The following is a 15,038-nucleotide window of genomic DNA, read 5'->3' as shown; positions in this document are numbered from 1 at the left end:
CCATAGAAGTCATTGTGCTAAATATAGCAAGTGTGATAATTTGTATTGGACATGGGAAAAGAACTTTAAACCACTGAAATTATAGTAAGGAGATAAGAAAATGATCACTGTGGTTTTGTGTCTATTTACATTGCAGTATTGCTCGTTTAGCAGTGGGTTTGTTAAATTCTCTAGTTGTCATATCAGTGTTCACACTGTAATATCCTACACTCAGCCATTAAGTGTACAAAACATACATCTAACCCTCAAAGCGTATATATATTGTAGAAGCCAACATCTTTCTCAGATTTATTTTAAGACCTAAATTTGGAAGTTAAGAGTAACACAGAGAGAGGATAGAACATATTATAAGAAATGTTTGTGACAACAGATGAATACAATGTTCTGAATACAATGCTTGTCAAATAACCACTGAACAGAGTTGAAGAAATCCCTCACTCTTTGAAGAATTTACTAAATGTCACCTCACCAGCACTCAGGAGGCAGAGGAAGGTGGCTCTTTGAGTTTGAGAACAGTCTGGTCTACAGAGTAAGTTCCAGAATGGTCAGGGCTACAAAGAGAAATCCTGTCTTGAAAAACCAAAAAAGAAAAGAAAAGTCACCTGAATTCATGGCCCTGCCAGATGACCTGTTTGGTCTAACTTAAATAGTTACTACTTCATATCTATCTACCTTTCTCCCATCACAACTCAAAGTGTTTTTTAACTTTTAGTAGATTACTATTGGATTAGTTAAACCATGCCAAAACAAATATTCCAATTTTTGAGATTTGTGAATTACATACTTAAATGGGAAAGTAAATTATTCAAGAAGAATCAACCATTTCTAAAATGGCTACCATGAACTTTCAAGCTGGTTGGATGCTTTGGGGAGGCCTAGAAAACGCAAGCCTCTTGTTCCTGAAGAGGAGAAGTGTCTGCGTTGGCAGATAAACCTACATTGTAAACACACACTAAGAATGACAGCAGCTCAGAGTCCAGGGCCACCCAAGAAGCATAGAAAGGATTTACTGCTGAATCTGGATGATGTGGGAGAAGCAGGTGGGACCTCAGGTTGTAAATATCATCAGGAGCCTGTTCTGATATTTCATTTGTATTTTAATAAATAAGGCTTGCCTGAAGATCAGAGAGTAAAACAGCCCCACTAGTCAGCCCTACAAACCAGACAGTGGTGACACTCACCTTTAATCCCAGTAGCCACACTAGTTTGCCAAAGAAACTGGGCACTAGTGGTGCACCCCTTTAATCTTAGTCCTAGAGAGAAATACAAAATGGGAGGAGACAGCTCTCAGACACAGTTTCCTTCTGAGGCTTCGTGAAGGAAGACAGGATTGCCATTTTGGTCTGAGGCAGAGGTACAAGTCAGTGGCTGACTGCTTTGCTTTTCTGATCTTCAGGTTGAACTCCAATATCTGTCTCTGGGTTTTTATTATTTGTGTTACAGGAGTCCACTGGAGGCCTTTGATGGCATAGTCTCATTTGATTGAAAAGTACTATGTATCGGAAAGAAAACTATCAGATCTAATTAAAAGTATTTTAATAAGCTATCAAAGAAAGGATTTTCCACCTTAATGCAACCTATACTGAGAATCAATTAAAGCTATTTATATGTCTTACGTAAGTTTGAAATGTACTCCTTGATTTACATCTTATTGTCTAGATTAATCCTCGTCTGGATGGATGTATACGAGGCTGGAATTTGATGAAACAAGGAGCTTTAGGTGCAAAGGAAATTATTCAAGGGAAGCAGAATAAGCACTGCTTCCTCACAGTGGAGAAGGGCTCCTACTACCCTGGTTCTGGAATTGCTCAGTTCAACATAGATTATAGTAAGTGATTCCTGTTATGTTTCTCGTTTCTCACTAGCCATTAAATGCATCCACTGACAAACTGCAATGATTTGTTCTATTAGCATCACCGAGAGAGTAGCTCTTATGACAGGCATTGTTTTCTTTGTGTGGTTAAATACTTATAAAAATTTCAGGTATTTTAGGAAAAAAAATGTACAGACCGGTAAATATGCTTATTTAAGGTTTAATGGCATAGAGCTTTGTTCATTGGGGGTAGATTCAATCGACCTTTTTAAAAAAGTTCACTACTTTTGCAGTCTGTTTGGGTTCACTAATCAATGCATAGAAAACATTGGTTTTGATTTCTATCACTTGTGTTGATCTGTGTTAACATTTTTGTCTCTGATGAAATTGCCTATTTATTTGTATTTACGAAATATATATCTCCTACGTATTATGTTGTGTAGCTCATCCTAAGCCTTCTGCATACTTGCAATACTAATTTTAAATTGCAGCATCTATCTGAGTTCATGTGAGCTTGGTCGTGTTGTTTCTCTACTTGTATGTTGTTTTCTTGTTTTCTCGAGTGTCTTTGTGTGTTCTGTAATGTTTTGGTTTAGGGGTGGGTTTTTTTTTTTTTACAAGGAATAGCAGAGACTGAAGTGAATACTATATATGTCTGGAAACAAGCACACTTGCCCTTGACTAAGCCCTTATTGACATGGGTCTGGAGGGATATTGATCAATTTAGTGGGAATCTGAGACATTTATAGAATTAGTACTTGAGGGGTAAGATTTATAAAGAAGAATCCTTTTGTGAGGGACTTTGGTCCCTGGATTCATTTCCTCTCCTGAGATTATTCCCTACTTTAAGCCTCACAAGAGTTGTCATCATGCTATTTAGATGTTTAGTTTCTACAACTGTGAGCCAAATCGATCCCTTGTTAAAATATATTATCTTGTTTCACATACTATTATTTAGTACCTTTGGAAAATATGCCAATACAATTCAAGTTTCTGTTTGATGAGGGTCTGATTACCTGAGATTAGGTTTTGTTTTTGTGTGTGCATGTGATTTTTTTGTTTGTTTTTTGTAAATAGAACCATAAGTCATATCAGATTGGGTTCCCAGTGAAGCCTGAGTATACCTTTCCAACTAATGTGCTGTGAATATGCCTGAGTGTACATCCTGTGTATTAGAGAATTTTAGCATTAGATTTCCTCCATCAAAGGTCCTGCAGATATATAATTAAAATTAACATAGGGCTGATTACATTCTCTTCTAAAGATTATTAATTGCTACTCTTCCTAAAAGCAGAAAGTTTACGCTCAAAATAGGTTTCTAATCTGATAGATCAGATTGAAATGCTATTGTTTTAGATATGATTTTCCTAGTTTCTACCTAAGTTGACTACTTTCCCAAACATCAGTGGTGATGACTGTGTGACCTAAGGTTCTCACGTCCGGCAACAGTAGACAGGAGTCTGAACCCTCAGGGGAAGAGGCACTGCTTTTTTGTCAGGCTATCTCCTTGAGTTGGATGGAAGATGCAGTTAGGACCATCAGTGAGTCAGGTTTCAGCCTTTGGAACAAAAGAACAGGTGTATTGATGTGGGAAAGATTCTTGTCTACAGTACCTGTCCAGGTCCTTTTGTGCAAATTAGGAATTCAAACTTGTGCAGACTGTCTGGACCCGAGAAGTCAAAGTTCAGTCTCTGTGGTGGGTAGGTCATTGATCAACTTTAACTTAGAATAAGGCAGGTACTCAGGACACTGACCCTGTTAGCCACCTAGCAGCTGAGGTTTTTGCTCTGCCTCCATAGAAATTAACGGTGGACAATGAGAAGGTCCCCATGTCCTGGTCCTTGGTGGCTTTATATTCTTTAATGTCTGACAATAGTAAGTGGTGGCCTGGGAGGGCAACAGGAGTGGCAGAAGGTAGCAACCATTTAGTGCTACAATTCTTCTGTAGGCTTTGAGAACTAGGCCCTGCATTTCTGTAATCATGGTCCAGGAAGGTGAAATTCTATAGCACTAAGCAGCAGCTGATGTTATATAGTTCCTTGTAGTAATAAGGCTGCTTGTTGGTTCCTGGCTGCTCAGCTCTGAAATAATCACACAGAAACTATTTTATTTAAATCACTGCTTGGCCCATTAGCTCTAGCTTCTTATTGGCTAACTCGTACATCTTAATTTAACCCATCTCCATTAATCTGTGCATCACCACGAGCTCATGGCCTACCAGCAAAGTTCAGCACGTCGGTCTCCAGCGGCAGCTTCATGGCTTTTCTCTGATTCTGCCTTTTTTCTCCCAGCATTCAGTTTAGTTTTCCCCGCCTATCTAAGTTCTGTGCAATCAACAGGCCAAAGCAGTTTCTTTATTCACCAATGGCATTCGTAGCATACAGAGGGGAATCCCACATCAGTTCCTTGTGCTGGGGTATCTGGGACCCCTTGGCCTTAGAGGCTTAACACCTTTTATACCTCCTGTGGTAACCGAGCCTGCAGGGCTTCTTCTCTGGCTCTTTACAGCTCTCTAACCTTCTTCTTCAGTTCTCTACCCTCTCTGCTCCTGCCACTGCATGTTCCTGCCCTGGCTACTCTTGAATTGTTCAGCTGCTTCTCCAGCTGTCAAGCAGCTGATTGCCTTGCTGCTTTGCCACCTAAGCCTGCTGGCAACTCGTCTGTTGTTCCTATCGCCACTGTAATTCCACCGCCTCTATCTCACTTCCTTGATGTTGTTCGTACTGCTTCTTTATCCATATTATCAACACAGCCCACACTGGTAAAAGTAAGCAAGAAAAGGCCACTTCAGGGAAGCCTTTTGTAGTCCTGCTGCTTCAACACCAGGGGTGGTGGCACAATGAACCAAACAGCCTGCTTTTCCAGCCACAGTAGGGGCCTTCCCACCAATCACAGTACTGTCTCTTTAGCTGGCCTTTTATTGGCCTTCTAAGGCTCTCTGCTAGGCTACCAGGGTCAGTGCCCCTGCCCTTGCTCTGATCTAAGTGGAAATCATCGTAGGGTCATCTAGAGTTCAGTGAGGGCTGTGATAGCAAAGCAGCCTTGGCTGAGAGACTCTCCCTACCAGAGCTGAGCAATTAGCTCCACGTGTTGTGTAATTATCTCCCAGTGTCTACGGAGTGTTGGAAATAGCTGGTGCTGGCATGAGCTTAGTCTGGCTGGAGTGACAGACCTTTTGTTCAAGGCAGGAAGGGTGTAAAGAGAGCTCACCAGCTCCCAACTAGAGGTCAAATGGTCCATCCTTCAAAAGCTTGCTTATTTAAAGGGAGATGAAAATCAGAAGGAATCTTTCCAATAAGAATGCAAATTATTTTTTATATTAATAATGATATTAACTGAGTTTTCTTGATATTAACCTTGTGCTTGTTATACAAACTATATTCCAAGTCCAGTTTGATAGTGCTTTAACCTCACTGATGCCCCAGGGACAGGTAGGCTCTTCCTGTTTCATCCCTGGCTCATTTGCAGGAGCAGGACCTGTTTGCAGCTGTCATAATTGTAATTCTGATACTGTCTGTGAACTTTGGCTTCCAGCTCACATTATTGTTTGGCTTTACAGTGAAAAAGCACAGCAGCAATGATTCCTGAAGAGTCCCTTCCTGGAGGAAGTTTCCAGGGAAAGATATTAAAATAAGTTACATTGTAGCTAATAAATTACTTTATTTTGTGGATAGTTTGAAAATGACTTACTTCATAATCAATATTTAATGTTATAACTTCCACACACTTTAGTATTCATTTTAGTATGAATTTAATATCCTTTGCTTATTTTTTTTTGTTTTGTTTTTTCGAGACAGATTTTTCCTCTGTAGCTTTGGAGTCTGTCCTGGAATTAGCTCTTGTAGACTAGGCTGGCCTCGATCTCACAGAGATCCGCCTGCCTCTGCCTCCCAAGTACTGGGATTAAAGGCGTGCACCACCACCACCTGGCTTGTAGTAGCATTTCAGCTGTAGTTTCATAAATAAAACTTGCCTGAAGATCAGAGAGTAAAACAGCCCCACTGGTTAGCATTACTACCAGGCATGGTAGCACACACCTTTAATCTCAGTAGCCACACTAGTTGCTATAGAAACCGGATAGTGGATGGCTTTAATCTCAGTGATGCATGCCTTAATCCCAGAACTAGAAAAGATTCTAAAATGGGAGGAAACAGCTCTCAGACAGTCTCATTCTGAGATTCTTGGAGGCAGGATAGCCATTTCGGAATTGAGATGGAGGTAAGACCCAATGGCTGGCTGCTTTGGTTTTCAGATCTTCAGATTGAACCCCAATTTCAATTAATAGAAACCCTTATGCTTCACTGCATAACAGTTGTAATGAGAAGTGTAGTCTCAGTATATGCAGCTAAATAGAAGAACATCTAGCCAAAAGGAAAGCATTTATTCATTCATGTACACCCTTTCAAAGACTGCAAGTGGGACATGAACTTTGTTGCTTATTGCTTCATAATAGATGAAGACTTCATTTATATTATAAACTACTTTTTAAAAGTACATGAGGCTAAGTAATTTGTGAACCTTAACAAGTGACTAAGTTCTGAAAAATGTGCCTGTCCTGGTTTCATTTCCAAAAACAATTTAGAGGAGAAAGGGATTTATTTCAGCTTACAGTGTCAGGTCATACTGGGGAAGTTACAGAGGCTGGGACTTAAAATAGCTAGTCACACCCATATTCAAGACCAGCGAGAAAAGAACGCACGCGTGCTCACTTGTTTGTTTGTTCATGCTCAGCTCAGTTTTTCCACTCTTACACAGTTTAGGACAATCGGTGTAGGGAATGCTGCCACCAGTAGTGGACTGTGTCTTTCTGCATTATTTAACTTAACTGGGACAACTCCTTATAGACATGCCCACAGGACAATTCAATGTAGACAACCGTTCATTAAGAATTTTCTCCAGTTAATTCCATGTTATGTCAAGTTGATGATTAAAGCTAATTATCACTGTGTCACTGGGCAATTTCATCATTTGGTGAACATCACAGAATAGACTTATGTAAAGAAAGCCGACTATAACTTCACTAGGAGACATAATCTTAGGTGAACACTGTCATGTATGTCTCCATTACATGATTGTAATTAGGGATGAATGTCTGTACTTTGAAAACATAAATTCAGTGAATATTCATTATCTGCTATGAAAAACAAAGTGATGATCGAGACACATACCTCCTTTTCCTGGGCTCCATTTTGGGAGATAGCTAGCTTAGTAATTTAAAAGATGAAAAATGTTAAAGCAAGAATATCACTGAGCATAAGTGGACTGCATGGTATTTCTCGGCTACCATATTATCTTCTCTCCCTTTATAGAGAACATATTTCCCCCTCTCATTGTTGGAGAACTGAGTAATAATAAGGGAGCTTGATGACTTTTATATCAATAAGAATTCAGTGAATCTGTTGACCTTCCTTCTAATGTCCAAGATCTGAAAAATCTGAGGCCTGAACACTGGTGAATTTGCATGAGAGGCATAAAGAGAGAGAGAAAGAGAAAACAGGAGAAGTTTGGAATGCCCCTTAATATACAGTCCAGAATTTTCCTCTTGGAGGAATGAAAATGCGGAGACTCTAGTTGCACTTGAAAATAAAGCAAACCTGTTCTGTTTTTTTTTTTCGTTGAGAAAAGGCATTAAAGTCTTCAGTATCTCACAAAGTTTCTTTGAATATTAATCAGATTATAACAATTGATAATTACTATTTTCACTGTTAAAATTACTATGATTAGTTTCTTTCCCACTCTGTTTATTATTTTAATAGATAATGTAACCAATGCAGAGGGTTGGCAAATAAATATGACCTTGAATATCCGTCCATCCACTGGCACTGGAATTATGCTTGCCTTGGTTTCTGGAGACACAGTGCCCTTTGCCTTGTCCTTGTTGGACTCCAGCTCTGAAAATTCTCAGGTAACCTTATTCCCAATATAATTGAACCTCTCTTTTGTTTGACTTTTTTTCCTGACTTGTCAGCTGATATCCAAGTTCTGGAAGGAAAAGATATTGGTGTATTGAGAAGCCTTTGCATCTAGAGCTATGGTTTGGTAGACTCATGCATGGGCTACCATGGATGTAAAAGTCGTGAACAGGTTACTTTGGGCATAACACACATATTCAGATTGCTAGGAGACATCATAGAGGGCATACAAATCTATCTACCCAGGTTCAGAATCTATGAAATATTATGGGGACTTATCTGTGTACAAAACAGGGATGTGATAACAGTCTGCTCTGAGCTGCTTTCTGTACAGTTGTAATTGTTCTCTCTTGCACTTTAGTCTTTTACCCCACAAGTAAATCAGGAAAACAAGAGAAAACTGAAAGCATTCCCCTTAATTTCTTCCTGCTGACTCCAATTTAGAATGAAGAAGAACAGGAAAGTCTTAGAAACACAAACTTATTCAGGAGATCCATGCCATTCCAATCTCTAGTAGTGCTGATTACTAACACCTCCTCCCAGGTCCTGCTCTGTGCACTCTTACAAGTTTTTGCAGATAGCTTGTTTATGCCAAGATTGGATTTTTTGTTTGCACTGTAATAAACAAAAAGGTGGGATTCATTTTGCAAATTAGAGTGTAATTTGTTGTGAGTTTCTGTTCTGTAACACCTCTACACATCATCCCTGTCCTGCCTTACCCCATTCCCAGTCTCCCTGTGTATCCCTGGCTGTCCTAGAACTCACTATGTAGACCAGGCTGGTCACAAGCTCACTGAAATCCATTTGCTACTGCCTCCCAAGTGCTGGGATTAAAGAATGCACCGATTGTATGCACGTACTGGCTTTGTGGGAGCCTAGGCAGTTTGGATGCTCAACTTACTAGACCTGGATGGAGGTGGGGGGTTCCTTGGACTTCCCACAGGATAGGGAACCCTGATTGCTTTTCGGGCTGGGGGGGGGGGGGACTTAATTGGGGGAGGGGGAGGGAAATGGGAGGCGGTGGCTGGGAAGAGACAGAAATCTTTAATAAAAAAAAAAAAAAAAAGAATGCACCGAAATGCCTGACTCGGCCTTCGGATTTGATGAATTCAGGATGGGAATGTTTATAAAGTTAAAGATTTCCTCAAGTTATCCAGAGCTGGGAAGCACAGAATTTTCACTCCTTTTAGTATCTCAACCCGAGAGGCAATTTCAGACTACATCTACTCTCTGGGCACCATCATAGCATCTCTCTCCATTTTTTGTTTTATTTTTTTTCTGCCTTACTTTTTATATTTCCTCTTTATCATCTCTAAGTTAGCAGAAGAGGTCACCCTCAGCAAGTTGAAACCTTTGAAAATGCCAGCAGCAAAATAAAAAAAAACACTCCTTTTTTTTTTTTTTTTTTTTTTGAATCTCTCCACGTACCTACTGTAACTATTGCTCCCAATGCCTGGTCTCTTTTTTTTTGTCCACATTGTTCTTGGGCTGTGTGATTACTTGAACGACCCGGACAAACCTTTCTACTTTGAAGCATTCTAAAGAACTCTGATTTTTCCCCAACACAAAGTGCTCCCTTCCTTTTCCATAGGTAACTTTTGAAATTTGGGAGACTTGTATACATAAGTATTCCTGAGGCACAGCACATAAGTTTCCTTTATTTGATGATTTAACTTAATCTTCAGAGGCCAGTAAACATTTACATTTTAATTAATTAATTATTTAATTAATTAAGTGGCTTTGCCCTCGGTGCTTGTTCATATGAGTCTTTGTTCTGCTCTTTAGGATATTCTGGTATTTGTTGAAAATTCAGTGGTAGCTCGAATAGAGGCCATACCTCTGTGCTCTGAGCAGCAATCCCAGCTAAACTGCAATGTCAACAGAAACGGCCTAGAACTGTGGACCACACTTAGGAAAGATGCTATCTATTCTAAAGATCTCCAAGAAAAGCTTGCCATCTTGGACAACGCAATCAAAGGAAACGTGGCCACTTACTTGGGTGGCATTCCAGGTATTTCCTTACCTTTTCTTTGCTTCTTAAAGCGTGCTTTAAATCAAATGTCCTCTGGCTTTGTTTGTTTGTTTATATTTATTGAGATAGGGTCTTTTTACAGAGATCTGACTGTTTTAGAATTTATTACTGTAGACCAGGCTGGCCTTGAACTAAAAGATCTACTTAACCCTCCCTTCTGAGTGCTGGAATTAAAGGCAGGCACTAGCGCATCTGGCCAAATTAATAATATCTTAAACATGGAATCTTAGTAACAAAACATTTAAAGAAAAAAATTCTAATATTCTTTACACTTGTTTTGGAGGCTCATACCAGCATTTCATCGGTATGTTTTTTTTTTTATTGTTGTTGTTTTTTTTTTTTTTTTGAAACAGGGTTTCTCTGTGTAGCTCTGGTGGCTGTCCTGGACTAGCTCTTGTAGACTAGGCTGGTGTGTGTATTTTTAATGGTAAAGTGAGACTAATTGATTTTTTGCTACATTTGGTGGTCTATACCAGAAAGGATATGTCATTTAATTCTTATGATAATATTGTAACCTCAACACTTTAGTTTATCCATCACTTATCCAATATTTGTTCACTCTATATTTAATTCATCAATTAAGAACATCTGGGGGAGAGAAGAAGTGGGAGGAGCTGGAAGAAGTGGAGGGAGGAGGGCCATTGGGATGTACTGTATGAGAGAATAATGATGATGATGATGATGATGATGATAATAATAATATTATTAATAATAATAAAACCCCATTTGCCCCAATAAGCAACAAGCAATGGTCTCTGCAATGGAGACTTTTACAATTTATTTTAGGAGGCAGACATTAAACAACTCACAAGAAGATATCAAAATAACTAAAATTGCCATGAATTCTATGAAGAAAAATTACAAGTCAGATTTAAAACATGAAAATAAGGACCTGATTTGGTTGTGGGGACCAGGAAGAATCTCTCTGAATAAGAGACTAAAGTATAGATTTGCTATTTACAGGGCTAAGTGAATATAACTAGGTGGCAGGAGTGTGCACTGCAGTGTATAGAGGTGCAATGGTCAGCTTAGGAGACTATGGAACTATGGCTAAGGCATCCTGGATCAAGAGGTAGTGCAGGATAAGCCTATAAAAGGTCTGAATGGGTAACTAATAGACTTAGCTTAGGATTTTGTTGTAAAACACATGGGTGTCATTACACTGTTTAAGACAAAGTAGTGGCATATAAATATTACAATTTTAAAATTTAATTCTGGATAAACAAATAGAGCGGGTAGCGGAGCAAATACAGGTATAGCTGACCCGAGTTCAGAGGCTGTGGAGTAACCTGAGGACAGAGTAATAATAGTGTTAATAATCACGCTACATTGACAAGCACACACTAGTCTGGACACCATCCAGGGTCCTCAAATGCATCAATTATTTAAATGTTTAGAATAGCGATGTGGAAACTACTATCATCACTTAGCAATAAGGAAACTGCTGGACTAGGGTGGACTATGCGTGATTGCATAGCTCCATACAGTGAATCCAAAGAAGCAGAAATAAAATCAGAATTTCATGATTAAAGAACAGGTAGGTTAAAGGATAGCTCTTTAGGTATCTGACATGGATCCTTTCATGGTAGGAGTGCATATTCAAAATGGGGAAAATTGGAGGAAACTCACATTCATGTTTAACTTAATATTGTACCTATGATATTGGCTTCAGCATATTTTTAATCTTTTAGAAGCCAAACAATTTTTATTTTATATTTGGAGAAGACAAATTTTCAAATATTCAAATTTTCTTTATCCAGAATAAGATTCCAGTTCATTTTTTCATGTTTTTAATTTTCTTTTTTAAAAAAAATTGTTAATTTATTTTACATCCCAAGTGCAGTTTCCCTTCCCTTCCCCTCTCAGTTCCCCTCACACCTCCCTTGACTTTAAAAGCAAAAAGAGAGACACAAAGTTATTTGGAAGCATTTTCCAGTCCTATTTATGGACTATTCTGTGGACAATTCTGAATTTGATGTCTGAATTCATAACCTTTATTTTATTGCTTTAAATGCTCAAGGGCCTAATGTCCCCGACACAGTGCTCTTTGCAGTAGTACCGCCAGCCCGCAAAGAATGACATGAAGACTTAGCATTAATTATGAAAGCTCGGTCATCAGTTTAGGCTTATCTCATTAGCTCTTATAATTTACATTGTTTTGCTTTTATGATTCTACATTGTGCCATGTGGCTTGGTTACCTCTACTCTGTACCGTATGTCTGATCTCTTTAATGTCTCCTGCATGCCTAGATTTCTCCTCTTTTCTTCTCTCCCCGAAAATCCTGCCAAACCTCTTCCTGCATAACTATTGGTCATTCAGCTCTTCAGCTGCCTTAGTCAGAGACACATCTTTACAGGGTACACACACACACACACACACACACACACACACACACCCCTTTCTGATATATTGGAGAATGGAAGGAAATGGGTTCCAAAAGTTATAAGTAGAAAAGTCCCACAGAGTTCAAATCATCAGCTTGGTTAGTTATTAGGAAGCATGGATGCAGTTAAATTGGATGAACCAATGACCTCTGTATTGAGATTTATTCAAAAATTAGTTGACTGCAACTTTAACAAATCAAAGAATGAATTCATTTTAAAGGCGTAAAAATACAAAATTTGCAGTAACACTAAGTGTAGTTGATTTTAAAGAAAAAGTGAGAAAAAATGAGAGAAGGCAAAATAGAAATATTTATGAGTATAAACTAATCATGTTTAAATTTTTTTATGAATGAAAGTTAAGAGGAAATTGAGTCTGAATTTTTTTTCAAAACTAATTTCTATTTATCTAGTATATAGATATTTTATGTATCCTGTAGGTAAATTAGTGTCATTGTCAGTGATGGCATTGTGGATAAATAATGCATAATTGGTGACATCAGCCATACTTGAAAAGGACTCCTAAAAGATGCCTTTAGCTCATTGATAGGAATTTTATCACTCTATTGCAAACCTGAAAGAAGAATTTTTGAAGTTTCTATTTCTGGCATAATGTGTTTTGAGAAGGATGAACAAGAGATAATGAATGTTCACTGTGAATTCAAATCCATGAAGGAGAAATGCCAAACGAGAGGAAGGAGGTGGGTGCCTTGGACCAGAGTTCTTAGGAAACCCAGAATGTGACATGAGCCTGAGGACAACCCTTGGTAATGAGAGTGAAAGGCGTGGCAAAGCCCAGTGGCCCTAATGACCTTAAACGACTCACTAAGGAACAATTCAAAAGGTTATTTTGTAGGACAGCGTTATCACATAAAAATCAGGCTTTTATTATGACTTGCTTTTATGCTCAGCCAGAAACTATTTCTTGGGAAATATAAAAATCTGTTTCTGTTCCAGAAATTATAAAACGGCATGTTTTGTCATGACATTTAAAAAGGACTTCTAAGGCACAATTCAGAGTTGAAGAGATGATCGAATGGCATTGAAAATGTTGCTCAAATTTAAAGAGAAACTGATATATAGTATTTTATAGTATATGCGGAATATCATAAGCATATGCTCTTTTCTTCCTTTAGTTTGGGTGGAAATGACTGTGTTTGTGAAATAAGAATAACTCATGATATGCTGAGTTCCATGCCCAGCATAACATGTATTTGGTGAATGGAATCACAATAGCAGTTTTTTCCTATAGGGTTAGAATTTGTTTGGGATTGTGAAACCTGGGTAATTCTTCTAACTGTAGACAAGGTGCAGTGGTTTTAGACTAATGGTCATACTCTTTCTTGGCAGATATTTCCTTCAGTGCCACACCACTGAATGCCTTTTACAGTGGCTGCATGGAGGTGAACATCAACGGTGTGCAACTGGATCTGGACGAAGCCATTTCTAAACACAATGACATTAGAGCTCACTCGTGTCCGTCAGTTAGGAAGACTCAGAATAATGTCTGAAGTCTGTTTTCTGAGCTGATAATATCCCTTCCCTTGGAATTATGCTCCTGTCTCTATCACCAGCTGTTACCTATCACAGGTGTTACCTGTGATGTGCAATGTTTGAAATTATGTGGTACCTTGTCCCTCAGATCTTTGTTATATGAATCATGTTTTAAAATGTCTTGCTTCTGTTGCAGTCTAGAAGTTAAATAATGAAGCACATGAGATTTTTAAATTTCAGTTTATTTGCTATAAATCACACTGCTTTAGTTTGTTATTTTAAATGTAAGATTTCACTGTCATTGAAGTAGCATTTAAATCTCTTTTTTTCTCAGAAGCGAATCAGCTAAACCCCAACAAAGGCTTGTGTGGCTAAATACTAACAGCTGCAGATAGACACTGTGTTTTGTTGTTGCCCCCCACCCCACCTTATGACAGCAGCAGAGCTGATAACATTCTGGGTTGAATAGAATGTCTCAAAGCTTTACACCAAAATATTTCCTTGGAGAGGGAAGCGGCTTGCTCAGGCTTCATTTTTCTTCCTCCTAGCTTTATACTTGGGTCAACACCATCAGTGAAGTAGAGAACAAGGACAGATTTTCATGGGGACAGCAGCCCTTGGGATGCTGCCCCTAAGGCCTTGATTTCTATCAAAGACATCAGGTTAAGCTGGAAGGGGTGTGGACACTGGTTGGACATGTCTCCCAAACTTGACCACATCAGGGCTGAATCAGAAAGGCAGCAATCCTTAGTGGTGGGGAGGAGAGTCAACATGCAGAGAAATTCATAATTTTCTGGTACTCTGGGTTTTAATTACATTAGATGATTTGAATGTGATTGTTGAAGTTGAAAATGTGATGAGAAGTCCAGTAGGTTTTTTAACAAAAAGATAATGATAATGGGGATGCTGGAAATTGTTATGTTCTAACTCTGTAATGAAAGAAGTATGAAGGAAAGGTTGTCAAGCATTTGCTGGTAATTATTGCAAGGGACAGGCTGTTTTGTTGTTCCTGAATTGATCATTTCAGGTATGCATCAGACATTTTGTTGCTGTCTGAGAAATTAAATTTTATTTTATTGTAGATATTTTACACCACATGAAAAATAATAAAAATTATATGTATTTTTAAAGTATTTGAGTAATGTTTTTATTTGAATAATTCACAGCATAAAATTATATAATGTACATCTGATTCTTCATGTATCATAGTAGAACTCCAGCTGAAAGACTGGCAACTCTGCAATATTTGGCAAATGGTTATATCAGTTGTAGAGTAAAGCTCAGAAAGGGAACAAGAGCAAGTGTAACACACACCGAGTGCGGAGTGCCTGCTGACCATTGTATAGATGACTTATGGAATGTAAGTTTTCTCCTACTATGTACAATAAGTGATGAACTACAGCAA

General features: G+C 38.5%; 1 protein-coding gene across 1 annotated transcript in view; it reads left to right on the top strand.

Moving 5' to 3' along the window:
- Positions 1-14,763, top strand: part of Pros1 (protein S) — a 67,449-nt gene extending 52,686 nt beyond the window's left edge. Inside the window, exons 12-15 of the mRNA XM_041678558.1 lie at positions 1,660-1,828; positions 7,570-7,718; positions 9,511-9,736; positions 13,490-14,763. Coding sequence (XP_041534492.1) covers positions 1,660-1,828; positions 7,570-7,718; positions 9,511-9,736; positions 13,490-13,650 — 705 coding nt within the window. The 3' untranslated portion in view covers positions 13,651-14,763. The remainder of the gene's footprint in view (positions 1-1,659; positions 1,829-7,569; positions 7,719-9,510; positions 9,737-13,489) is intronic.
- Positions 14,764-15,038: the final 275 nt, after the last annotated feature.

This window comes from Microtus oregoni, unplaced genomic scaffold, assembly GCF_018167655.1.
Source record: "Microtus oregoni isolate MIOR12 unplaced genomic scaffold, Mior012 000030F_ref0000283, whole genome shotgun sequence".
NCBI lineage: Eukaryota > Metazoa > Chordata > Mammalia > Rodentia > Cricetidae > Microtus > Microtus oregoni.
The sequence above is the reverse complement of the archived record's forward strand: the minus strand, read 5'-3'. Positions and strand labels throughout refer to the sequence as shown.